Here is a 27,520-nt window from a genome sequence, read left to right on the forward strand (position 1 = left end):
CTGGGAGATTATGCACTGTGCTATAAATGAGTCTGTAACTGCAATAGTCATATTTTCCAGACTTCTGGGATTCTGGAATTGCGTGATTACCCAAGAGTACCCTCTAGTGGGCATGTCTGCAAATAACCCTTTCTCCACCTAAAACTAGGTTTGCTTACCTTAAATATTGAAATGCATTTAACATTTGCTTTCAGAGATGATGTGCAGCAGTGTCTTTCTATAGTACACAATTGCCTGATCGGGTCCGGGAACATTCTGCCACCTCTGAAAGGAAACAGAGTAGAGCACCTGTAAGTACACTTTGTTTTGCACAGGTAATGCATATGTAAAGTGGCCTAGAGAAAAAAAAATCACACGCTGATACTTGCCGATGTCACAAAGGATTGTGTAAAACTTGTATTAGTTTTACACTAGAATCATATGTACCCAGAACACCCAATATATCCCATAGTGACTAGTCAGAGAGAGAGAGAGAGAGTCACAGTGTTTTGAAGCTCTGCTTTTCATCAGCAAGTTCTCTTCGCACTGGGTGGTTGAAAACTTTCTCCTGACCAAAGCCACTGAATAACTGATGGTTCAGTCTATACATAGAACCCTGCAGTTGAAAGGAATTCCTGAAGATCATCTAGACCAACCCCCTGCAATGCAGGAATATGCAGATGTCCCATAAGGGGATCGATCCTGCAACCTTGGCCTTATCAGCACCATGCTCTAACCAACTAAGCTCTTCCTCCTGCCTGCTCAGAAGTAAGCCCCATTGAGTTCAGTGGGACTTACTCCCAAGTAAGTGGGCATAGGATGGCAGCATACATTGGTTTCTCGTAAAGAAATAATGCCTCCTGCACTTAGTTTTTTGAAATCTATTTAGGTGTCTGTTTTGTAGTTGCTATCTCAGGGAATTTGAAGGATATAGTGATGTCAGTCCTACACAAATGTTCATCTGTCCACTCACTGAGCTGTGGCAGGTAATAAGTAATAGACCCCAAGCTAAGGGGGAAAGCTTCTCATATGGAAGAAAACTTTCTTGTAAAGGTGCTGCCATAATTTCCTTATTTAGCACATTCCTATTGCCGTAGACCTAAACTGGTCAAACATCTCACCAAAATACAACTTGTGGGAATCATTGGTGTTTTTTTTTAAATGCATTTATAAACTGCTGTTTATGAATAATTTTAAGGCTTGTTTATAAAAAAATAGAAACAAAAAGTAAAATTTAAAAATGCAAGCAAAACAAGCAACAGATGAATACTAATTAAAAGTGTTATAAAACTGATGTCTATCCAAGTTTTTTGTGCTGTCTCTTGGGCCCCCAAAGTGGCTCATGAGCACTTAACATAACATGCAGAAATCCCAGCAACTGAAGCCTGGCCTGGCCTCTTTGTCCTTGCCAGCTTTCTTAAGCCTTTTATTCAATTACAGAAAATCATAGTAGCAGCTGTTCTTAGCCTTCATAAATGTTAACAATGATTAAATGCATTTGGGAAAGTGCACCAGCTGTTTTGTTTCAATGGTGCGGATGCATTGTATGTCCTGCAGGGTCCCAAGCCTAGTGTCTTTAGAAGAGATCAAACTCTATACTGGTGTTGACTATGGTAAGTTGGTTCCATATTTTGTATTTTGTGTTGCCTACCAGTACAAAAACTAATCGGCCTGAATTACTCCAGTATTTGGGACACCTAGATGTACATGTGTGGCTTTATATCGGACACTGAAAAGGATGGGGAAGTTCCTGTTTACATACCAGGGACATGTGTGCACTGGAGATAGTGTGCGTGTGTGTAAATATATGCCTAATGAACATAGGCATGTATGTATGTGTGTTTGTATGGATCCTTTCATGCCCCCCATCTAGTACTGTTCGATGAAATCTGCCTTTGTGTTTATTTTGGCATGTCTGCTTTCCAGTGACCTGCATCTTGCAGCATCATGTAATGTAGAGCTATAAGTAACGTTACTATAAGTAACGACTGGTCTTACCTTATCTAGATCTGTCAAGAGCGAATTACAGGGAATCCATCAGCAAAATCACAAGGAAACTGCTGCGTAAGTGCGTTTTTAGTCATTTTGTCCTCCTGCACCCGTACTATGACTTAAGGTTTGTAGTTCAATGCAGATTTAAAATCTAATTTTGGCGATGGAAGTGGAAACATAATAAACAGTCAATCACGATTTACGCCTGCTTCCATTCTTATATAAAGCATTTGAGCTTAAATAAAGTGTCCAGTAGTGTATGAACTAACACTTTTAAGTTGTCCTACTGAATTGGATTTTCCTTTCTACCATGATAGATTATATACTTGACCATTCGGAGGATGATACAAAGTCTTTGTTTCTCATCATAAAGGTAAAGCCATAACGTCTGGCATGTTTTCTAACATTTTAAGCTGGGCGGGTGGATTTGCTCTATATAATGCAAATTATTGTTTTGCAGATCATTGGGGACCTTTTACATTTCCAAGGGTCACACAAGCATGAGTTTGATTCGCGGTGGAAAAGCTTCAACTTGGTGAAAAAATCAATGGAGAACAGGGTTTGTATTTTAGCCTATCTAAACCTAAGTGGCATTTCTAAAGCTTTCAGGAAGAAATTATGGGCTACATAGAACCTTAACAATATTAATTGTTTACGAAGCAATTTGTAGGTACTTTTTTCACTCCCCCAAAGATATTCAGGAAAATATCCTAGCAGTTCACGTTGTTGAAAGAAATGTATTCATTTTAATGTCAGGATGTTGTCATACAATCTTTCAGAATAAATGAATCACATTCAGAAGGCAGAGGGGTGGGGGTGGGGTAGGAATATAGTTGTTGTACAATAGTTATACTTGGCCCTGTTAGCTAGGGATGATGGGAGTTGTAGTCCAAAAACAGCTGGAGGGCCAAGTTTGGCCATCACTGGAATAGGAGGTTGATGCTGAATTGAACAGCTGTTAATTGCACAGCTGCCAATCATTGCAGCAGACACATTGTGAAGCAGGACACATTTTTATGAGAAAATTTGCCCAACTGTATGCACTTAAAGGGCTGTAAAGGGGGAGCGGGTGGTGCTGTGGTCTAAACCACTGAGCCTCTTGGGCTTGCTGATCAGAAGGTTGGCGGTTCGAATCGGCGCAGCGGGGTGAGCTCCTGTTGCTCTGTCAGTGTTAGACACTGTAAAGCAGCAACTGATGATCTCGCCTGCCAGTTGCCATCTTTGAATAGGGTTTTCTTTGTTGCTAACCAGTAGGACATACTGAGAAAGACAAACTGAGAAAATGAGGAAAAAGCAGGAAGCTGATTTCGAACATATATAACTGTTTTCATGTACTTAACTGGTTTGCTTGCTTGTTTTCAGCTTCAAGGCAAAAAGCAGCATATCAGAGCACTGCTGATTGACAGAGTCATGTTGCAGCACGAGGTAATGCGCCTTTCTTTACAACCAGTGTTTGCTTGTTGGTTAATAATAATAATAAGTTTTATTTATATCCCGCCCTCCCCAGCCGAAGCCGGGCTCAGGGCGGCTAACAACACTACCTTTGAATTTGAAAAAAAGTTGAAGCCTTGTTGTTTACGCATGTTCCTTACATTTATAACGTGAACACACACAAATGCACATGTATTCTAATTTAGCCTTTTCTGTTTAGCTAAGAACACTCACTGTTGAAGGCTGTGAGTATAAAAAAGTACACCAAGACTTGATCAGGGACCTCCTGCGTTTGTCCACAAGTTCATACGGCCAGGTAAGCATATGTTGGGTATGTCAATTTTCTGCAGTCAGGGTGTTAATGGGGTTGGCTTTCAAACTAGTGTTTGCAGGTCATACAGATCTGTTCTGTTTTTAGGGCAAAAACCTACGCAAAGGCACTGTGTGCTAGCTTTCTTCTTGTCAGTGATATTCTTTCGGTTTGGCAAAAGACTGGCCACTTTTTCAACCACTGCCATTCTCGTCAGGAGCAATGACGCCAGCTCTGTTAGGGTTTGCCATATTTCAAAAAGTAAAAACCAGGACACCCCGAAAGCTGTTGAAAAAAAGGGGGGGAGATGGGCAGTTCCATTCACATGGCATAGGGATTGCCCTTCTCCTCCTCTGCAGATGCTTGGCTAATGCAGGCTTCCTCAAACTCAGCCCTCCAGATGTTTTGAGACTACAATTCCCATCATCCCTGACCACTGGTCCTAGCTAGCTAGGAATCAAGGGAGTTGTAGGCCAAAAACATCCGGAGGGCCGAGTTTGGGGAAGCCTGGGCTAATGGCTAGTGGTTCCTGTCCCTCGTGGCATAATCCAAAGGGGGAGACTCATAAAATTCCAGGAGTCAGCCTGAAACGCAAGCGGGTGTGGAAAAACATTCATTAATTGAAGTTTATAGTTCCTGTCTTCAGCTTTTGTGCAACTGTCTGTGTTTGTTGTTTCTTTAGGTCAGAAACAAAGCTCAGCATGCGTTCTTCACAGCCCTGGGGACTTACAACTTCTGTTGCAGGGACATCATTCCTTTGGTTCTGGAGTTTTTGCGGCCAGATGGGCACGATGTCACCCAGCAGCAGTTTAAAGTAAGTCAGGCGCTTCTTCAGTCTCTTCATAGGCTCCTGTTTTGTATTATGGGATGCACATATTAACGGGCTTATGAAGTTGTGCTAGCATGACTTTGAAGTGGTGGCGTGACTTGTAAGTAGCAGTATGTAGTGAATTGCAGTAATCATGAAAAACAAATGACACTAATGTCAGTGTACCAAAGACTTGCCTTCTCCCCTGAATCCAATGTGTTTCCCACGTTCTTCAGAGACTGCCGTTTTATTAATACCTTCTGCAAACCCTGAGCACAGACACCTTTCTAAATCATTGGAACATGGACTGGTTTGAATGTGGGGTGAGATGGGAGGGTGGAGTTTTTATCCAGTAGAATGGTCTCAAGGAACTTAGTCTTCCTTATTTAGTTAAACCCTTAGTTATGAAATGCATTAGATTGGATGCGGTAACAAAAGGACTGGAACAACGTTTCAGTAAAGGGGAGTTTATTTATTATTTTTACTCTGCTGTTTAGCTGAAAATATAAAGCCCAGAGTGGCTTTCACGAGATACAATATAAAACACGCCACAGAGGAAAATGGGATGACAAGGAAAACAACATGAAGAAAACAACCAATTCTTTAAAACCACATTCATTCCATTAACTGTGTTCCCTTAACTTTTTGCATTAGTTGGGGGCTTATGGGATTGAGAGACGTGCAACTGCAAATATCTCCTCTTTTCCATTTAGTTAGTTGTGAATATTATCTGAATGCAGAGCGATAGCTTAAAGGAACAAGCTTCTGCCTTGTGCCTGCAGCCTTGGAAGAGTGAAGCAAGTGCTTCTAAGATGAAAGAGCTGCTTTTAAAAAGTAATGTCAGAAGCGTATAGGGTGTAATTCAGCATCACGGTGTTACGGACATTCGGTTCTGCAAACATTGCAGCTTGCCAGATAGAATGATCCCCCTGAACATTATTCTGGAGATTTTCTCAAACCCCTCCCCCCAAAAAAGCCAATTTGGGGCATGTGGAGTGTGGGAGCCCTGTTACACAAGCAGAAGTCCTTGCACAGAAGTCCATGGGGCACATTAGGAACCCTGTCCCTATTGAGTATGCTGCATATTTACTGTTAGGTAAAATGATGCAGGAACTTTTCCTTGCCTCATAGAATAAATCACTTAAATTAGTGCTTCTGAAATGACAACTGTATAGACGACTCTGTAGGCACCTAACAGTACACATACTTTACTGCAGTTCTTTGAAGCTAAACAATCAATTCTAGGTTAATAAATGTGCCCTCAAACCTCTTTTCTGTAGGGTGCCTTGTATTGCCTTCTTGGAAACCACAGTGGGGTGTGTCTGGCAAACCTTCATGACTGGGACTGCATTGTCCAAACCTGGCCTGCAATAGTCTCTTCTGGACTTAGCAAAGCAATGTCTCTGGAAAAACCATCCATAGTCCGACTATTTGATGACCTTGCAGAGAAGATTCATCGGCAGTATGAAACAATAGGATTGGATTTTACAGTAAGCATGAAAGATCTTCTTCACTAAGCAACTGTTAGGAATAACTGGATGAAGGGATTGCCAGCGGTTGCATGACGATCCTGGAACCCAGTAGCGGCATGTGCGAGTCTGAGGGTGGGCCACCAGGGCCAATGAAACTGGGTTCAAGGTAGTGCTTCATTCATTCCTGCTTCCAACGTTATGGCGGCAGAGTGATTGCCGTCATGAATGAAAACCGTTTGCATGCTAGGCCAGCAAGTAATTTTTGTGCACAAAAATTAAACGGTTCCCACAGGATTCGTGAAACCGGGGGCTCAGGACAGTATGCCAGCAGAGAAATGTGTACCAGCCGCTCCTCATAACTGATTTACCATCCAGAATAGACCCCGCTCGGTTTTTGTGTTCCTGCTGGACGATTGTGCTGCCAGTGGTAATGCACGGGAGCCTTTTTTGGTTGCAAAGCAGAGGGAAATACCACAGGGACCCATGAAGAGGCATGTATGAGGCCCACACTTTAAACCCCTGTCTGCACTTACCATGAAACTCACAGCCCCAGATACTGTGAGAAGCACATAGCTGAACACCCAGGTACATGCAGCAGTGGTGAATTGTGGAGCTACTCGCAGCATGAAGAAGCCCTTATGACATGTATTTTGTTACGTGTTGGGGAGCTGCAGCTAATGATTTAATTCTGTATTGTTTTTAACACTCGATTGGGAGCCGCCCAGAGTGGCTGGAGAAACTCAGCCAGATGGGCAGGGTATAAATAAGAAATTATTATTATTATTCTTACTCTTATTCTTATTATTAATGACAAGGTGCCTCTAAGATAATTACTACAGGAACAGAACATTTGGATGGTTGTTATATGAGGTGTTTCTGACAGGACTGTGAAAATATAACTTTTAAAGCATTTGTGCAGTTACAGTTTTCAAAAAGGCCAAATTCCTTTGGGAGAGTGGAGAGGAAGATGCAGTGCAGAGATACCGTATTTTTCGCCCTATAGGGTGCACCCGCCCATAGGGCGTACCTAGTTTTCAGGGGGGGGGGATCAAGAAAAAAAATATGATTCCCCCGCCCCGCAGCTCTGTGTGCTACTCCAAGACCTTCTCCCTGCTTTTGCGGGAGGTGGCGGAATTCCCCCACCTCCCGCAAAAGCCCACAGGAGCTGCGCGCGACTCCTGCGGGCTTTTCGACCAGGAGGGAGAAGGGACTGAAATGGCCAGTCAGTCCCTTGTCCCTCCTCGGGGAAAAGCCCCCAAGGGCAGCGCGCTCTTCTCCCTCCTGTGGGCTTTTGCGGGAGATGGGGAAATTCCCCTACCTCCCGCAAAAGCACGCAGACGGGAGAAGGGACTGACTCGGCCACTCAGTCCCTTCTCCCTCCTTGGGGAAAAGCCCCCAAGAGCGGCGCACTCTTTAAAGGCTGTGCAGCATCCTGCAGGCTTTTCTACGAGGTGGGGGAATTCCCCCACCTCCTAGAAAAGCCAGCAGAAGCCGTGCAGCCCGTTTAAAGAGCGCATGCGGGAGGTGGGGGAATTCCCTCATCTCCCGCAAAAGCCCACCCTTGGGGAAAAGCCCCCAAGAGTGGCACGCTCTTTAAAGAGTGCGCAGCTCCTGCGGGCTTTTCGACCCAGCTTGTGGGGCTGGTGGTGGGAGGAAGCGCTGCATTCCCCCACCGCCAGCCTCAAAGCCAGGTCGGGGAGCAGCGCTAAGGCATCGTGTGCCTTCCCGCTGTCCCCCCCCCAGCTTGTGGGGCTGGCAGTGGGGGGAAGCGCTGCTTTCCCCCACCGCCAGCCTCAAAGAGCAGACTCTCCTGGCTTCAGTGAAAGCAACGCGAAGCCTCCGGAGCAGAGGCTTCGTGTTGCTATCGCTGAAGCCAAGGAGCCTGCATTTGCCCCATAGGACGCACACACATTTCCCCTTCATTTTTGGAGGGGAAATGTGCATCCTATAGGGTGAAAAATACAGTACGTAGATGATCACAAAAATTAAGGAATGATGCTCCAAGTAGGGGCTAGGATTACTGGGCTTTTGGAATATTCCTCCAAAAGCAGTATTATTCATTTGAGAGACTGAATATATATTTTAGAGAGTTTTTTGGGTGGCAGTGAAGGTCTTTTGAATCCATAAAAGGCCGTGTGTTTCCCTAGGGAGGAATGTCCTTGTTCTGTCAGAGACTTCATTTGCATCTCCCTACTTTGCCAGGTTCCGGAGAAATGTGTTGAGGTTGCTGTCCTCATGCAGAAGTCGGGGGTTCTGCAGAACAACTGGACGAGTCTTAGTTCAGAGGAGCTCCAACAGGGAATTCAGCGACAGAAAGAAAGGAATGCTGAGTCCTCTCAGTAAGTGCTCCGGGGCCATAGAATAAAATTAACACTTTATTTAACTTTGCAATGATATGTCTTAACTATTCATTTTATTTTGTAGTAAAATAAGTAAATAGCTAGAAATTTCACTTTTCCAGAATGTATATAAAGCTTAATTTGCTGTTCATCAGTTTTTGCCTCTTTTGCTTCTAAGAAAAAAACAATCTAATGACTGTCTTGTCTGTTCATGAACTCTTCAACATGTCTGTCTTTGGGTTGATAGACAAACTGGAAAATGTGGTGCTCAGTTTAATTTTTTCTTGTAAGGCACCTTGTGGCAAGTCTTTCATATGCAGTGGCTGCCACAAAGAATTGTATTATTTTAGCAGGTAGCAGAAGCCGAGGAGGCACACTGCATGTTATTGATGTCCTAAATGTGATTAATATCGGAATGTTTCTTTTCCTTTTCAGAAACTATGAAAACCTGATTAACAAGCTGTTAGATTGTGTGGATCAAAGAAATCTGTAAGTGTGCATGTTTCATTTCCAAAATGTAAATCATTCTCTGGCTTTGAGAGACTTTTAGACAGGATTGTGAGATTATTCTATGTGATTCTTTTCCCAGTCCCCATTCTAAATTCTGTGGCATAATAATAATAATAATAATAATAATAATAATAATAATAATAATAATTTATTAAACCCCTGTGTGAGCATCCTGGGGCTTCCAGAAGTGGCGTGCTGGCTCCAGAAGCCCTGGGATGCTCTTGCGAGATCTCGTGGAAGCATCCCAGTCCCAGTGAGATGAGGGAGCCTTGCTTCCTGAGTAAGGCCCTTCCCTTACAACGACTCTGCATTTAATTTGTGGGGTTTCAAACAGCCGGCCTTTGACTGCATGTAGTTGAAATTGTGCAAGTTAAATGCATATAAGATGCGATCGTGTGGATATTAGAATTGCATATATCTCTACTACCACACACACCACCTTAAAATTAGAGCTGTTGTAGTGCAAATGAGAGTTGGGCCTCTTGTGTGCAAACGCTGGAGTGGAGAGCTGTTAACAGTGGCCGGAGGAATTGGTTTGGCTCTAAATTGTGCTTGATAACTGCATTCATTCATTCTGTCCCAAAAGGCTATTTGATTCCATTTCCTCCCTTTTCTCCTCAGCCCCTGGAAGTTTGAGCACATTGGCGTCGGTTTTCTGTCCCTGCTGTTAAGAGACGACAGGGTGCTGCCTCCGAGAGCCATCAAATTCTTTGTGAAATGTCTCAACCACGACGCCCTAGTGGTTCGCAAGGTAAGAAAATGGGAAATGGATTTAAGTGGTTGGTTGCCAGTGCTGATCCCATTCCTCTTAACCCAAAGGTAGAGTCACATGATTGCTTTCGCACATGTCAAAGTGATATTTGCTGCTGTTCTTGTAAATAAGGTTAATACGCATTTTGCTTCCACACTGCCATGTCCTGGGCAAAGGTCAGACTTGGTGGACACATGTTGGCTTGCTGATTTGCCCAGTGTGCAAAGGAAACCACTTTGGATAACGAACACCACTGACATTCCCTTTTGGACTTCCACTGCAGCCCAAAGTGAAGGGATGAATTAGGCCTTAATAAATTGTTACTAAATCATGGGACCCGGGTGACGCTGTGGTCTAAACCACTCAGCCTCTTGGGCTTGCCGATCGGAAGGTTGGCGGTTTGAATTCCCACAACGGGGTGAGCTCCCAGTGCTCGGTCCCAGCTCCTTCCAACCTAGCAGTTTGAAAGCACGTCAAAGTGCAAGTGGATTAATAGGTACCGCTCCAGCAGGAAGCTAAACGGCGTTTCCGTGCGCTGCTCTGGTGTCAGTGTTCCGTTGCGCCAGAAGTGGCTTAGTCATGCTGGCCACATGACCCGGAAAAACTGTCTGCAGAGCGGACAAACACTGGCTCCCTCGGCCTGTAAAGCGAGATGAGCACCGCAAACCCAGAGTCATTCACAACTGGACTTAACTGTCAGGGGTCCCTTTACCGTTTAAATTGTTACATAGGCATCTGCCTTACACTAGTCCAGGCTAACTCTGCAACTAGCTTTATTTTTCTCTAACTTACAGTGGCTCTCCGGGGTCTTAAGGAGAGATCTTTTCCATCACTTGTTGCTTGGTCATTGGATGCCAGGCATTGAAACTGGAGCCTTCGGTTTATGAGATTTTGTTGAAGCTTTTTCATAATACGATAAGATCAAAGAAACTAATCTAAATAAAAAACAAAAACAGGGGGACAGAGAAAAGAAACAGCAAAGGAAAAGGAAAAGATAGAAAAAAAGAAATGAGAGAAAAAGGAAAAATAAAAAGTACTTCCGATTTTCTGCCTGTCAGTCACATGAAAGAAAGTACTCAAAATATTAACTCAAGAATGGCATCCAACTGATCTGCTTTCTGTGAGGCAATACTTTTCACAATCTTCCAACCCAAATGACTCATATTAATTTGTTTTCCTTTTACACAAAAAGTCCAAAAGAGGTTCTCCAACCTCAAGCCTTCCCTATGGAGGACACATGTTCCTCCACCGAACTCTAGTCTCTTCCTCACTGAACCACAGGAAGCATATGGTGAACCATTAGGAGAAAATAAACGAGAAGAGTAGTGGGTCAAATTTAGTGCTATGAGGGGGGGGGGGGAGTCCAGCTTTTATGCTTGCTTTTTCAGTTACTGAATTTTTAAAACACATGAGCTAAACTTTTCTTTTCCTTTTTTCAAAAAAGATGGCGATTTCTGCTGTGGCTGGCATCCTCAAGCAGCTGAAGAGGCCTCACAAGAAGTTGTCCATCTGCCCATTCCAAATCAGTAAGTGTCCTGAACAAAAACGCTTGCAAGCACCGAGTTGCTTTTCCCCCATGAAGTTGTTTTTTTAGCGTGCATATGTGAACTATGTACTGTGTTATATAGGGGGTGTCAGATTTCAAGCTTGCAGGATCTATTTTTCTTTCTACTGGAACCCTGAGATCTATCATTCAGAGCAGGAAACAAAATGGCGGCTTGAGGATGGGTGGAGACAGTTGCACGCTTCACTCATTGAACCGTACCCTAGATCAGGGAAAGTGGGGCCAGGTAATGTAGGGCCCTCCAGAAGTTGTTGGTTATCAAAGCTTAAAATCTTTCCAATAGATCTTTGCTGCAGGGAGTTTTGTCCCCATTAAAGTGCCAAAGATGGAACCCTACCGCCTTCCCAAGATGGTAAATCTTGGTGTTCTTCAGCGACAAAGGCAACGATTGAGCTAATTTTCAGTAAAGCCCATGGTAATATTGTACATTTTGATGGGCTTTTTATACTTGTGCTTGTTTTTTGTTTTAATTATTTTAATTTGACGAAGTAAAGAGAAGTTGGGTTCGTAATGCAGGTTTAGTGGTTTTATTGTCATCTGAAAGCAAACTGCATGGCTTTCCTTTATATAGAAAATGTAGATCGCCCAAGAATTCTCAGATTTCTTCTGGAAATTCATGTGGAAAGGGTGGGGGGAAATGGTATGTATACAGATTCTTAAAACTGACTGTCTTGGTTTTTTTTTAAAAAACACACCTGATTGTTGATGACGGGCGGTATATAAATTTGATAAAGAAATAAAATAGTTCCAATCACAGGAACTGATTCACAGGATCAATAATATAACAGTTGCTTTCTCTTTTTGTGTGTGTGAGCAGGTGGAGCCCCTCAGCTTCCTGAGATCAGGGCCGGTGACAGACCTGATAACCAGTGGCTGCATTACGACAGTGCAAGGTTACCAAAGACTAAAGAAGCTTGGGAGGCCTGTCGTTTCGTGGAGAAAACACACTGGGGTTACTACACCTGGCCTCGGTAAGTACTGGCTTGTCCCGTCCCCCCTCCTCTGGTGAACCTGGAAGGGACTGGGGCACAGGTGGGGAACCTGTACCCCTCCAGGTGTTCCATCATCATGGAACCACCAGTTGTGCTAGTGGAAGCTGATGGGAGTTGGAGTTTAAGGATTTGTGGAGGGCCACATGTTCCCCATTGCGGGACTTAAAGCTCCCTTGTTGCCTTTGTCAACAGCCTTCTAACGGTTGTCTTGCTGGTATAACAACAACTATTACTAGTAGTACTTATATCCAGCCCATCTGACGGGGTTGCCCTAGCCCCTCTAGAAGACTTCCAACATAATAAAAACACAGCAAAACATCAAGCATTACAAACATCCCTATACAGTGGTACCTCAGGTTACATACGCTTCAGGTTACAGACAGGTTTACCAAGGGTAAAGGGGACTCCTGACCATTAGGTCCAGTCGTGGCCGACTCTGGGGTTCATCTCGTTTTATTGGCCGAGGGAGCCGGCATACAACTTCCGGGTCATGTGGCCAGCATGACTAAGCCGCTTCTGGCGAACCAGTGCAGCACACGGAAACACGGTTTGCTTTCCCGCCGGAGCGGTACCTATTTATCTACTTGCACTTTGACATGCTTTCAAACTGCTAGGTTGGCAGGAGCAGGGACCGAGCAACGGGACCTCACCCTGTCGCAGGGATTCGAACCGCCAACCTTCTGATTGGCAAGTCCTAGGCTCTGTGGTTTAACCCACAGCGCCACCCGCATCCCGACCACAGACTCCGCTAACCCAGAACTTTGCTTCAGGATGAGAACAGAAATTGTGCAGTGGCAATGCAGTGGCAGCGGGAGGCCCCATTAGGTAAAGTGGTGCTTCAGGTTAAGAACAGTTTCAGGTTAAGAACAGACCTCCAGAAAGATTTATGTTCTTAAGATAGTTGTTTATTTCCATGACATCTGATGGGAGGGCATCAGGCCCTCTACATGGTTCCCTTCAGGCAGTGAGGAAACCGCCAGAAGACTCTTGGAACTGGACCTCAGTGTCCGGGCTAAACGATGCCAGCGAAGACATTCCTTCTGGTATACAACAGTATACATACTCTGATTATTCTTGTTTGGGGGCAGCAGCAACATTACCGTATTTTTTGCTCTATAAGACGCACCAGACCACAAGACGCACCTAGTTTTTGGAGGAGGAAAACAAGAAAAAAATATTCTGAATCTCAGAAGCCAGAACAGCAAGAGGGATCGCTGCGCAGTGAAAGCAGCATTCCCTCTTGCTGTTCTGGCTTCTGTGATAGCTGCACAGCCTGCATTCGCTCCATAAGACGCACACACATTTCCCCTTACTTTTTAGGAGGGGAAAAGTGAGTCTTATAGAGCAAAAAATACGGTATTTCTCCAATATACCTTTTAAACATATTCAGCTCTTTGGAGTTTGATCTTACCTATCTACCTAACACATTTTGCTGCAGTGAGTTGTGGTGGGATCTAAATTTTGATTTGGCCATGCTACCTTTAAAAAAATAACATGTTTGAGCTCTGTAGAAGCTGCCTCCCTTTGTCCTTGCTATACTGGTACAATGACCCAGGAAATGCTGTACCTACATTTTTTGTTCAAAAATATTGAAACCTGTCTTGATTATTTTTTTCTCTCTTCACAATTTCTAGAAATATGGAGATTTATGCTTCTGCTGAAGAGCAACCAAAGCTTGGGAGGAGTAGAGATGAGCTTTCAGAGGTGAATGTGATATTTTAAAACTCCACTGAAAGTATTTCCTGGGACTGATTCAAGCTTGAGCATATATATATTTATTCCTGTTGTGATTGTGCATGTTTGAACAATTCCAAAGCCCAAATGCGTAATCTGGATTCCACATAGAAACTTAGGCAAAATAAGAATGCAAATAATAATAATAATAATAATAATAATAATAATAATAATAATAATTTATTATTTATACCCCGCCCATTTGGCTGGGCCTCCCTAGCCACTCTGGGCGGCTTCCATAGAAACCAAATGACTTCCCTATACACCAGATAACTTTTTGGTAAGCTCCATGGTTATTCTGATCATGTTTCACATTATCCTGCCTGCCCCCCCACATAGTGATTCAGTTTATAAATGATAAATGTAATAGCTTGATTATTTTCCCTCATGGGAACATTAATTAAAAGCAGCTGCTACACAGGTTCTCTTGACTGTGTCGCACATGTGTTTTTAACAATAATTGCAACATGAAGCGATTCTTGCATGGGCCATTATAGAATCTCATTTATGTGACCCGGTGCACATGTCAAAGAAGCCATAAGCAACGGCTTACCATGAATTAGTGTTACTTGTTCCCATTTGTGCCTGCCCTTCAGTTTTCTTTCCCAAGTCGGGAGGCACTCAGTTTGTTTCTCTCCATATAAGCGATGAGCAGCTTACCATTCAAAAAAAGGTGATGATTTCTGGCCACCCATCGATGCTTTGGCTATTACTTTATTTCAAAGGTGGCCAACTTGGTGCTCTCCAGATGTTATTGGACTGTATTTCCCATCAGTCCCAGCCTGGATCACCAGTAGTCAGGGGTGATGTAGACCAAAAAATTATCTGGAGCACACCATGTTAGCTATACCTGTTTTCAGTGCACCACACTGGTTTATGAAACATATGGGTTGTCTTGTCAACTCAAAATGATTGCTGAACCGAGGATGGAAAGTTAGCAAAAGGAAAAGCACTGCTGTAGAAAGCTACACAAGGTCTTTCAAAGCTTAAGATTTAAGAGTATTTTGTCCTTGCCAGGATTCTGAAAGTCTTGCAGTTCTTCTAATGAGCCTGGAAAAATGAGGCTGGTTCAAAGGTTGTCAATTGAGTTGCAGCAACTGATGTCCTAGCTCTCATTAATTTCACAGGAACCCAGATTTCTGTCGGTATTTGCACAAAATGCAGCGGCTTTGAAATGTGCTGCACTCGTGAATAATGTTTCCTTTGACCCCAAATGCCTGTTTTTGTTAAGCTGTCACATATCTGAGACCATAAACTATGCAGACTTTTTTTCCAGGACGATGCCTGACTGTTGTACGAACCAAACAAGGCCTTTTAGTTTCATTGTGCTCTTGTTTCTTCTTTTTTTTTTACAGGCAGAACAGGTCATTTATGATCATTTTTCTGATCCAAAATTTGTTGAGCAGTTAATCAAGTTTCTTTCTTTAGAAGACAGAAAAGGAAAGGATAAATTTAATCCTCGCAGATTTTGCCTCTTCAAGGTAACCAGTTATCTATTTCTTTGATTAGTTACACCTTTTAGAAAATGACAAAATCCTTGGCAAAAAGCTCTATAATATATGACCCATGCAGTTAAATTTCTGTATTCCGCATATTGGTCCAGTTCGGACAATTGAACCAAGGTCTCCTAAACCATAGTTTATGAAGCTGTGAATGAGTGCCATGATGAAGTTGTCCTTAGCCCCTCTATTAAAGGGAGGTGGCACTGTGGTCTAAACCACTGAGCCTCTTGGGCTTGCTGATTGGAAGGTCAGCAGTTCGAATCCCCATGACGGGGTGAGCTCCCGTTGCTCTGTCCCAGCTCCTGCCAACCTAGCAGTTTGAAAGCACACCAGTTCAAGTAGATAAATAGGTACTGCTGTGGCAGGAAGGTAAACAGCATTTCCATGTGCTCTAGTTTCCGTCACAGTTTCCCGTTGCACCAAAAGCAGTTTAGCCATGCTGGCCACACGACCCGGAAAGCTGTGGACAAACGTTGGCTCCCTCAGCCTGAAAGCAAGATGAGCGCCACGACCCAATAGGCACTTTTGACTGGACTTAACCGTCCAGGGGTCTGTTGCCCCCCCCCTTTTAGCCCCTCTATTCTTCTCTTTGGAGCTTATTTTCTGACTTGTATTGAGCCAGAGTTTTCATTTGCGGACAACCCAGAATCTACTGTGCTTATATTCATTGTATTGCCTTCTGTAAGACTTACGTTGGGGGGGGGGGGAGAGAGACTATATCCACAGCAGATGGTCTAACTTTCCAGCGGTTTGACATTCTTCCTGATGGCAAATTCTTTCTATTGTCTCCTGTGGCAGACGGATGCCCACTTAAAAAGAGACCCTATAAAAGTGGCAATATATGCTTTTGGGGAGCTTGCTTGCAAATATATTTTGAGGGAAATGTTGAAAAATATAATTTCATGCACCTGTGTAGGCATGTGCAAATGCAGGGGGGTTCTCTCTTATTCCTGGGGGGGGGGGGAGGGTTGGCACAGAACTGCAACACTGGTCACTGTTGCTTTTCTCTCATTCACGGCTTATGCATCTTTTAAAGTTAAGACCAGTACAGTGGTGCCTCTGGTTACAAACTTAATTCATTCTGGAGGTCCGTTCTTAACCCGAATCCATTTTTAACCTGAGGTACCACTTTAGCTAATGGGGCCTGCCACACCACCACTGTGCGATTTCTGTTCTCATCCTGAGGTGAAGTTCTTAACCCAAGGTACTACTTCCTGGTTAGTGGAGTCTGTAACCCAAAGTGTTTGTAACCTGAGGTGTTTGTAACCTGAGGTACCACTGTCTATAGCACACCTTATTTTATTTTTAATACAACTTTGGAAAGTGTGCATTGTATTAATGGATGGGAAAGTACCCCTTTTGATTATATTTTTCATGCGTTTTCTAGAATTAACACTTTGGAATTGTGCAAGGAGTTGTGCAAGCCCTTTTCGTAAAAGTGATGAGTTTAAAACTAAACCATGAGTCTTGTTTTAACAGGGCTTGTTCAGAAACTTCGATGATGCCTTCTTGCCTGTACTGAAACCCCACTTAGAACGTTTGGCAATAGATTCTCATGAAAGTCCCCAACGATGCATAGCTGAAATTATAGCTGGTGTGATAAGAGGATCTAAGCATTGGACATTTGAAAAGGTAGTGTGTACGTTGCTTAATTTTTGCAAAAACGAAACAGCTGCGCATGCACAAGGATTACCACTTTCTCACCCCCCCTGCATGTCCCCCACGCTGTCCGCCAAATATGATCCAGAGGGTTGTGGAAACCCCCAGAACAAATTTAGGAAAAGGGCCATTGCGCAACCAGAGAGCCTTGTGCTGGCGGAACTACTTTCTCAGCACTTTGTTGAATATAACCCATATTTATTTAGGTTATTTTTTTATACTGCACTTCATCATAAGTGTCACAGGGTGTTGTAGAACAAAATAAAATGCAATAATTAAAACCAGTGTACACAGAATATAAACCTGTGAAATCCCAAGGTGGTTAGAAAAGCTACCTTGAATTCCTGAGGAAGAAGAGTATATAAATAATACCAGTTTTAAACTTTCAAAGAAATCATTGCTTTTTTTGAAGCCCGCTCCACCCCGGTCTAAATGTTGTACATTGATATTCATTGGTTTCTGGGATTTCCTAAATAGATACATGGAATTGATAAATTATATTTACCCCTTTGTATCAGAATCATGAGTAGCTGAGATTAAGAATGAACTGCTGTTTATTCTGTGATCCTTTAAGGTTGGCCATTGGCCCGAAATATTAAGGATTCTGTGTTCTTGGTTTTGGGTTCCTCCAAATCTTAGGCTGCAGAGATTCTGACAGGAGCTCTGTTTCAGATTTCCATACTAGCCACATCCTTGTAATAAATTAAATTTTGTTGAGTTTTTTTAATTGCGACAGCTTGAACTTAAGCAGTATCTGTGCAGTATGCAAGAAAACAAAACATAAAAATACAGCAGCAGTGCTAAGAGAGAGTCCATGTGTCATATGTACAACAGAGTGGCTCAAGGTGTTTCAGCACCTGAGATGAAATGAGGATGGTGGGTGCCACTTGTGACAGCCGCTTTGCCTAGCCTCGTGGGCTGGTCGGCCGTGCACTGGAGAGCCAGTGTGGTGTAGTGGTTAAGAGCGGTAGTCTCATAATCTGGGGAACCGGGTTCGAGTCTCCGCTCCTCCACATGCAGCTGCTGGGTGACCTTGGGCCAGTCACACTTCTTTGAAGTATCTCAGCCCCACTCACCTCACAGAGTGTTTGTTGTGGGGGAGGAAGGGAAAGGAGAATGTTAGGCACTTTGAGACTCCTTAAAGGGAGTGAAAGGCGGGATATCAAATCCAAACTCTTCTATGTACTTCTCATGATTTCTTTGCCTGTTCTCCCTTTTGGTACAGGTAGAGAACCTCTGGAAAGTTCTTTGTCCGCTTCTTAGGACAGCTTTATCCAACATAACAGTAGAAACCTACAATGACTGGGGTACCTGTATAGCAACGTCATGTGTAAGTCCTGCATATTTCCTTTTTAATTTGCTGCATCTAAAAAAAAAATACAAGTGCTATAGTTCTTCACTCTTCTTATTCCTCAGCGAGGTGGGTACCAAGCCTCTTCCTTTTTATTCTGAGGTATGGGAGGAACTCTTCAGTTCTTAGCTGGTTCTGTCACAGCTTGCCCTGTAGCTCAGGTTGCTATAGGGCAAGGTGTCTTCTCAGTCTTCTTCACTTTTGCTCCCACTTTCTCCATGCCTCTCCCCTTTGCAGTCATTTTTGCTCTCTGTAATCCATCTGGTGTGCACAGGGCAAGCCTTAGACTCTCTCTTTTGGGGTGCTGCAGATGTGACGTGTTATGCAATCCAAGAGAAAGCTGCTACCTAATTATTGGGTCTCTCTGGCTCGTCCTGTGACCATCGGGGGGAAATAGTGCCTTAGTTAGACAGAAAATTACAGCTGTGGCTGCTGAGTCTTAATTTTCACATGAACATAGAAATTGGGATGAAAACTTTTGAAGACCTGTGATTCAGCCCTCTGGCTGTTTACTCAGAAGTAAGTCTTGCTTCTGGTCTTACTCCCTAGCAAATCTGTAATTATAGCCCAGGGATGGGGTTTTGTGCCCTCTTAAGGTGGGAATAAATACCATTGAACTCAGTGACACTTACTTCTGAGTAACCTGCTTAGGATTGGCAATAAGGCTTAGATCAAAGCTTTAGCATGCTCAGAGACAAAAAGGGTATGTGCTCAGGGCAAAATGAACATTTTATACAAGCTGGCATTTTGGAGCTGCAGTGTTTTCTTTTTATGATGGTTTCTGTCTGGATTTTTATTTCTTGCTTGCTTTTTTTTAAAAAAAAACACAACACGTTGTTATGCAATAGAACCCACTCTTTTAACAGCACAAATGTTTGATATTGAATTGTCTTTCAGAAAGCTTTACCAAGATTTCACTTGCCAGAAATCATTTTGCTCCTTTTGCCTTTTAAAATTGTTAATACAGGAGAGCAGGGACCCTCGAAAATTGCACTGGTTGTTTGAATTGTTGTTGGAGTCTCCGTTGAGCGGCGAAGGAGGATCATTTGTTGATGCATGGTAAAATAATAATAATAATAATAATAATAATAATAATAATAATAATAATAATAATAATAAATAATTTTGCCTATTTCTCATAGGCCAAAGTGTGGAAGACAGTGGGGCTCATATTTATACAAAACAGATTGTTCCTGTGCTGACAGGTTCTCACTCTTGTCAGCTGTTGGACCACAGCATTCAGCAGTAATTGCTTCTGGACCAAGCCCCACATAGGGTGCACTGCGGTAATCCAATACAGTCATACCTCATGTTACGTCCGCTTCATGTTGCGTTCTTTCAGGTTGTGTCCCGCGGCGACCCGGAAGTACCGGAAAGGGTTACTTCCAGGTTTCGCCGCTCTCACATGCGCAGAAGCGCATAATGACGTCATGCGCAGAAGCGCATAATGATGTCATGCGCAGAAGCGGTGAATCGCAACCCGTGTGTGTGTGCTGGTTGCGCTCTTTTCATGTTGTGAACGGGCCAACCAGAGGTACCACTGTATTGAAATAGCCAGTACATGAACTAACGCAGCCAAGCTTTCCCAGTCCGGGAACGGTCATGACTTTCTTACCAGATGCTGCCGGTAAAAGATGCTCTTAGCCACTGAAGCTGCCTGGACTTCCAGTGACAAAGCTGCATCCAGAAGCAGGCACATGCACACACCATTAAAGAGCCGCTGGAACTATTCTTAATATCCATGCAGGTTGTACTACTGCAATTTTGGTGGTTTTCATTTCCAGCGAAGGTGTTCCTATGGCCATTCTCCTCCCACCCCTTTTAACTACATGAGCTGCCGCTAGTTCAGGCATAAGCAAACTTCCCCTTCCAAATGTTTTGGGACTACAACTCCCATCATCCCTGACTACTGGTCCTGTTGGCGGGGCGAGTTTGCCTATGCCTATTGCTAGTTCCCTTGGTTTATTGTAAGCAAAAAATTAAGTCAGTGTAAGGGAATTGTTTGTGTCATGCCTTGGGGTCTTTGGGTGGTGATAAAGGTGTGCTTCCCTAAGTTATGACCTTACTGTGTCTTTTTGTCTTTCCCCGCTCCCCTCCCCATTCCCTGCCCCTTCCAAGTCGACTGTATGTCCTGCAAGGAGGTCTTGCACAGCAAGAATGGCGAGTACCAGAGCTGCTGCACAGATTGCTGAAGTACCTAGAGCCGAAACTCACCCAAGTTTACAAAAATGTCCGAGAGAGGATAGGAAGGTTAGTGTTGTCAAGTCCGTGCATAGTTTTTAGGCCCTCAGCTGAAAGCCAGAGGATGGGAGCTCTCACCCTTTGGGTTGTGACCTTGTCAGGCAGAAGCCTTAAATATGGTATACTAGCAATAGTAATTTTACTATTTATATGCTGTCCATCTGACTTGAGTTGCCGCAGCTACTCTGGGTGCATTCCAGCAAAATACAAAAACACAAGAAAGCACCAAACATTAAAAACTTACCTAATCAGGGCTGCTGTCAGGTGTCTTCTAAAAGTCAGATAGTTGTTTATTTCCTTGACATCTGATGTGAGGGCATTCCACAGGGCGGGTGCCACTACCGAGAAGGCCCTCTGCCTGGTTCCCTGTAACCTCACTTCTCGCAGTGAGGGAACTGCCAGAAGGCCCTCAAAGTCAAATATTAATATGTATTTCCTTCAGAATGCTGGAGGTTGTATGATTAAATGCCCCACCTCAACAACAAAACCTTCTATTCATAGAAAATTAGCACATCAGGCTAAGCTAGTATTCTTCTCTCTGAGATGCTAGTTCCTCACGAAAGGACCTTTTTTACATGGAGCATTCAAACGTACAACCCTCTTCTCACGTAACAATCTGAACGCACTCAAGAAGGCTCTACTGTGTGACTCTTGTGAATGTATTATTTAGCCGTTTGATTTCTAAGGAAGCTGTCAGATTCTCCCCAGGAACTAGAATGAATGGAAATTTCTGTAACAAATTTGTGAACTCTTTTCTTTAAACAGGGTTTAAAGGAAAATACTAAACTTGTATACTTCATTTTCTTTCGTGTAGCGTTCTGACATACATCTTCATGATAGATGTTTCCTTACCAAATACCGCTCCAACAAAATCTCCCCATGTCCATGAGTTCACTTCCCGAATACTTGAAAAACTCAAACCCCTTACGGAAGTGGATGAAGAAATTCAGAATCATGTTATGGAAGAGAATGGAGTTGGAGATGAAGATGAGCGAACTCAGGGCATTAAACTCTTGAAAACCAGTAAGTGCCTGTGCTAAACTTGCGCACACCAAATTAAATGCCTGGCTGTACTTATTTCAGAGTTATTGTTTCAATTCGCATTCTGCTTTTCCACATGAGTGTCACCCAAAATAACTCAAATCACGACAGCAAATCAGGTGCATCATTACAACAAGCAGCCTAATATTGATTGTTTTCATATTGTGCCTCACTCAGAGAGATTTTTAAAAATATTAAGAAATTTATAAATGCTTTTAAATGAATGAATGGTAATTTCAAAATGCAGCGAGAGAATAATACATAATATGACAATCCAAATAATTCCTGTTTGTACTAACAACAATATTTTAAATTCATTATCAAATGGGCAATATCGACCATTGTGTCTTTAAGGTAGCTGATAGTTGGAAAAGATTAGTTTGAACCATGCCTGTGTCTTGCAGTGCTCTGTTTGACCTTGTGCCTATGTTTGCCTTCTGCCTTCGACAGTTCTGAAGTGGTTGATGGCAAGTGCGGGGAGAGCCTTTTCCACAGCTGTTGCGGAACAGCTTCAGCTCTTGCCGTTGTTTTTCAAGGTACGTGGTTCGTTAGTTCTCTTTAGGCTTCAGAGGTAATTTCTGAACACATTAAACCAACAATGCTTGACAAATAGCGGGACCCGGGTGGCGCCGTGGTCTAAACCACTGAGCCTCTTGGGCTTGCCGATCGGAAGGTCAGCAGTTCGAATCCCTGCGACAGGGTGAGCTCCCGTTGCTCTGTCCCAGCTTCTGCCAACCTAGCAGTTCAAAAGCATACCAGTGGAAGCAGATAAATCTTTTTTCTTTTTTCCAAATTTAAGGAAGCTTTACACTTGGGTTTATTTTTCTTCAAGCACTTCTTCCATTTCTCAAGTATGAAAAGTTTGTTAGAAACAACAACATAATACTTAAAGTAACTCTTTGTTTTCAACTGCTCTCTGTCTAAACTCATGGCATACTAACAGGTTCTGCCTAAAACAGTTCTTTTTACATCCAGTTTATCTGTTGAGAGAAACTATTTGTCTTATTTTGGCTTTTACACCTACTCTTTGATTGACTGGTTTAAGGTATTTATGTACTGCTTTTCAGGTGGGGCTCACAAAGCAGTATACCAAAGATTGGCACAAAATTGCAGTGAAATTGAAAGACATCTGTTTCTTTAGGAGATTGTAAAACTCTTCAATTCTCTGCTTCCCTAAGGGCAAGATGGGCTTGATGAGGCACTGCCTGTGGTTTTTCATTATCCACTCTTGCGACTGTAATTTGTTTAGAACTATTTTCCATATTGTATTTTTTAAATTGCCATAACTCACCCTTGCTGCCCAATTGTAAAAGATGACAAGCCTTGAGCTAGGGAAGTCTTTTCAGGTTTAATACTGCTGAGAATTTAATGCATATGTTCATTTCTTTGTCTGCTTCAGAGGAAACCCACCAAAGGTTGCCATTTCTGGGAGCAATCCACCAAACACTTGTCCCATTTAAGTCCTGTTTCAGTTAAGGGGATTAGACAGATAACACAGCAATATTTCAGGGAGGCAATTTCCCCTCCCTTTAAAGCTTTAAAATCTCAATTTTATTGTCCAAATCCCTGTATATTTCTAGATTCTCAGAGCCAAATATTATTATTCTTTATTAAATTTATATAACACCTGAAGATCATAGTAGTGACATCTACTCAGTGTCCTTGGAGCAGGCATATTAATAGCGAAACAAGCAGCACACTTCAGCTGTTGATTATTTTGTGAATGTACTTCAATACAGCATTTAGGGGCTTTAGGCTTGAATATTTCATTGATCCCATCTTTTTAGTTGGAGAAGCTGAAAAGCTCTGTGGCATTCCCCCGTTGTTGTCCTGCATTTTATTCATTGTACAAAAAAGAAGCCGCCTTTGGGTGTTGGTCTTCAACCTGTGTCCACTCACCTTTCCTGTTCTTCCTTCCACAGATCGCACCTGTAGAAAATGACAACAGCTACGATGAACTTAAGAGAGATGCTAAGATGTGCTTGTCGTTAATGTCTCAGGGATTGCTGTACCCTCAACAAGTGCCTTTGGTACTTCAGGTGCTAAAACAAGTATGTGGCGCTTTCTTAAGCTGCGGAAACAACAAAAGCGTATTTCTTGGTGTCAGCATTCCCTCGAGGCAACTGTTGACAGTAAATGCCTTCTGCCTCAATACTGGGGGGGGGTCCTCCTATAAAATTCTGAATAGCAGGTGGTATGCGTGTGTCGGAAAGACCTGTTTATTGCAATAACATCTTGGAGACACAGGGCCACAGGCTGGCCTCAATCAGAACCAGGGCTTTTTCGGCTGTGGCCCCGATCTGGTGGAACGCTCTGTCACAAGAGACTAAGGCCCTGCGGGACTTGACATCTTTCCGCAGGGCCTGCAAGACAGCTGTTCCACCAGGCCTTTGGCCGAGGCACAGTCTGACCCCCTCCTTTGGTATTCCTCTAGCCCAATGGTTGCGATTAATTTGATTTTGAATTGATTTTAAAATGAATTGATTTTAGAATGCTGTGTTCCTTTTATTGTTGTTAGCCGCTCTGAGCCCGGCTTTGGTTGGGGAGGGCTGGATATAAATAAAATTATTATTATTATTATTATTATTAGTAGTAGTAGTAGTAGTAGTATTCCCTGTGGGGTGCAGTGCATCTCTGCTGCCTCTGCTCATGGAGACCTACTGAATTCTACCCCACCTTTACAGGGTTCATGCCATTAGTGAACTGGACAATGCAAGCAAGGGCAGCAACCCAGTGGCTAACGCAGTGGTTTGACTTCACCCCTAGAGGCATACTCCATTGTCTCTTTAGACAGACGGATGCCAGCAACAAGCCCAGACGTTAAGCTGTCATCTGAGGAATTAAGGAGAGGGGATTGGGCATGGAAATGAGAGTGAGCGTTAGGACAAATGAGCATTAGAGCAAAAGACCTGCTATGACTACTTGTAGATAAATTCTGAAATGTAGCTATGGAGAGTTTTTGCTTTCTCTGTATGGTGTTTTAAATGCAGGTTGATCCTTGCTTCCACTTGAAGAATTGCCTGTTTGTTTTTTCTAACTGCTGCTATTTTGTTATTTTGCAGACAGCAAAGAATAGTTCCTGGCATGCTAGGTACACAGTGCTAACCTACCTCCAGACCATGGTTTTTTATAATCTTTTTATCTTCCTAAACAATGAAGAAGCGGTAAATGACATCAGATGGCTGATTATAAGACTGCTGGAAGATGAACAGCTTGAGGTGAACAATATACCTGTGCTTGCATTTCTTGACGGCCTGTGAAAAATCCATGTTTGCAAAATAAAAGTTGAGCTTCGTAGGTAACGGGGCACCATCCTGCCCAAAATTTAATCACTTTTAAAAGTTCTGTTGATCTTGGTGGAAGAATTAGGTAATATGACCCATATATGAACCAAACACTGCAAAAACCATAAATTATCAGCAGAAAACACTTGGTAGTAGTTTATTACGTTTCCCATGTTCATTTCACACCTGTATTATTCTAGCTAGCTTGTCCATTTCAGCAACACGAAAGCTTTTCCATTATTGTTTCTTACATTTGCTCTGCAAAGGTCCATTCTATTTCCCAATTTTAGCAACTACACTCTTTGCTGCTACCATCAGGCCAGCATATGCTTAAGTCTTCCCCTTTGAAACCAGAGGGACTTGAATATGTTTCGCTTTTGTCATGGTCTTTTGTCATGGCATTCCTCCTTTTCTCTGATACAGCATTGTCTTTTACTTTGCCCAGGCACTGAGTGCATTTTTAATTATCTACTGTATATTTAAGAGGTCAGCATAAGTTTGTTTTACGGTCGCTAGTGCTCTCATGCGATGTTTTGATTATATGAAAGAGAAGCTGCAAAAAACAACATTGTTCACATGTGAGTGAAATAACCATTTATGGAGGCAAATGAACCGAGCGATAGGTTACCAGGGCAACTTTACTGTTGGCTGTAAGAGAGGTTTCTGAAACATTTTGTTTCCCAAAATGGTAGTTCCTGAAGCAGGTTTGCTAGTGACCTAACTGCTGCAGGAAGCGGTGTTTTGAATTTGAAGCAGTCTTTGGTTCCTGCTTCAATGTTACATAGCCATGAGTTCTGCTTGCATCCTATGAATGCTACTAGCATCCTTTTACCACTGTTAGTTGGAACATTTATCCTGCCGTCTAAAACAAGCAAACACCCCCCCGTTGTTTGCTGTTCCCTCTTTAGCAGCAATGCAGACTTGCGGAACTAATTTGTAGAGCAAATTTGCAAATCGCCAGATGAATAGTACGTTCTTGCAAAACAGCAGTACAGATCGGCAAAGCGCCTCCTTGTGTGTAATCTCTTGTGACCTGGTTGCCATGGAAACCTCAAATCTTGCGGTGGTGGTAATCTTGCGTTTCCTTGCCCTGAGCTGGCAAGCCCTAAAATGGTGCTCACTTGTTACTCCAGTGCTGTTTTGCGCTCTCTCTCTCTCTCTCTCTCTCTCTCTCTCTGTGTGTGTGTGTGTGTGTTACATAAAGACAAGAGCAGCTTCTGCCACCAAGGGGAGGCTAGTTTGTGCCTGGCATGGTTGTTTAGAGTGAAGGAAATAGTGGATTCCCCCATATCTCCTTCCTCCTTCCCAGCATTTTGGTTCTCAGCTTTGATTTAAATAAAAGGTATCAGAAAGAAAAGCTGCTCTCCCCTTTGAAAGCCCCCCATATCCCATTCTCCTCACCTGGCAGCCGTGTTCTTGGGGTTAGCCTCATTATTTTCAAATCCTGCCTGTTCCAGCCCCTGTCCTTCCCACATCCCATTGCTTTCTTACCTTTTCAAATTCGTTCTGTGAGGCTTTTATTCTTTGGATCAAGTCCCTTCTTCCTACTTCCTTGGGCACTGTCTTGACCTTGTCTTCCCCAATAACTAATGGTGTGTCTTTCTCCAGTGAAATTCCCTCTTTCTCTTTCTTCTGGCTCCTTTCTAACTACAGTCGTACCTTGGAAGTCGAACGGAATCCGTTCCGGAAGTCTGTTCGACTTCCAAAACGTTCGGAAACCAAAGCGCAGCTTCTGATTGGCTGCAGGAAGCTCCTGCAGCCAATCAGAAGCCCTGTAGGACGTTTGGCTTCCAAATAACGTTCGCAAACTGAAACACTCACTTCCAGGTTTGCGGCATTTGGAAGCCAAAACGTCCCAAGTACCAAGATGTTCAAGGTACGACTGTACTTTCAAATATGCTACTGTTTCCCCCTGTTCTCAAACCACCCACCTTCCCTATCCAACTATCAGTCTGACCCCTTTCTATGCTTCACTTCCAAATCCCCAGAGCCCCTTCTTACTCCCACTGCCTTGACTTTTTCCTCTAGCTCTGCTCATGCATCCTTCAATCTAGTCCCTGTTCTGAAACTGCTCTCTCAAAGATCCCTGGCATGATCTGGGCCTCTGTTGCCTAAACTACTGCAGTTTCCTCCTCTCTGGACTCCTGCTAGATTTCCAGTTGCTCTGATCATGTCGTGCGCCACTCCTTAAATCCCTGTATAAGTGATAAAAGGTAAAGAATCTAAAACACGTAGTTAACACTGTTCAGAAGTTGATATCCGCTGGCACATTTGCGACTGGCACTCCAGAGTACAAGCACCTGCCAACACTGCATCGAATCCAGCACATTAAATTATACCCTTGAACATAATATTCTAAAGTCAGCCTGCAGACCCCGTAGTAAATGAGCATAGGAAGTTAACAGGCACTTGAGATCAATTTCCTCTAATTTTTATACTTCACGGGTGGCGCTGTGGTCTAAACCACTGAGTCTTGTGCTTGCCGATCGGAAGGTCGGCGGTTCGAATCCCCGTGATGGGGTGAGCTCCCATTGCTCGGTTCCAGCTCCTGCCAACCTAG

At 43.3% G+C, this 27,520-nt stretch overlaps 1 protein-coding gene across 3 annotated transcripts in view; it reads left to right on the forward strand.

Moving 5' to 3' along the window:
• PSME4 (proteasome activator subunit 4) overlaps positions 1–27,520 on the forward strand; it is an 83,063-nt gene that overhangs the window by 50,192 nt on the left and 5,351 nt on the right. For all 3 annotated transcript variants that reach the window (XM_081903645.1, XM_081903644.1, XM_081903646.1), the window contains 24 exons: positions 195–290; positions 1,537–1,592; positions 1,987–2,043; positions 2,289–2,344; positions 2,432–2,530; positions 3,334–3,396; positions 3,623–3,718; positions 4,395–4,526; positions 5,801–6,010; positions 8,195–8,331; positions 8,767–8,820; positions 9,463–9,592; positions 11,037–11,118; positions 11,974–12,127; positions 13,783–13,852; positions 15,238–15,363; positions 16,864–17,016; positions 18,269–18,373; positions 19,362–19,453; positions 20,513–20,644; positions 21,450–21,658; positions 22,127–22,212; positions 23,599–23,727; positions 24,739–24,894. In XM_081903645.1, coding sequence (XP_081759771.1) covers positions 195–290; positions 1,537–1,592; positions 1,987–2,043; positions 2,289–2,344; positions 2,432–2,530; positions 3,334–3,396; positions 3,623–3,718; positions 4,395–4,526; positions 5,801–6,010; positions 8,195–8,331; positions 8,767–8,820; positions 9,463–9,592; positions 11,037–11,118; positions 11,974–12,127; positions 13,783–13,852; positions 15,238–15,363; positions 16,864–17,016; positions 18,269–18,373; positions 19,362–19,453; positions 20,513–20,644; positions 21,450–21,658; positions 22,127–22,212; positions 23,599–23,727; positions 24,739–24,894 — 2,680 coding nt within the window. The remainder of the gene's footprint in view (positions 1–194; positions 291–1,536; positions 1,593–1,986; positions 2,044–2,288; positions 2,345–2,431; positions 2,531–3,333; positions 3,397–3,622; positions 3,719–4,394; positions 4,527–5,800; positions 6,011–8,194; positions 8,332–8,766; positions 8,821–9,462; positions 9,593–11,036; positions 11,119–11,973; positions 12,128–13,782; positions 13,853–15,237; positions 15,364–16,863; positions 17,017–18,268; positions 18,374–19,361; positions 19,454–20,512; positions 20,645–21,449; positions 21,659–22,126; positions 22,213–23,598; positions 23,728–24,738; positions 24,895–27,520) is intronic.

The sequence above is a fragment of the Podarcis melisellensis genome (genome assembly GCF_964234715.1).
Source record: "Podarcis melisellensis genome assembly, chromosome: 3".
Taxonomy (NCBI): domain Eukaryota; kingdom Metazoa; phylum Chordata; class Lepidosauria; order Squamata; family Lacertidae; genus Podarcis; species Podarcis melisellensis.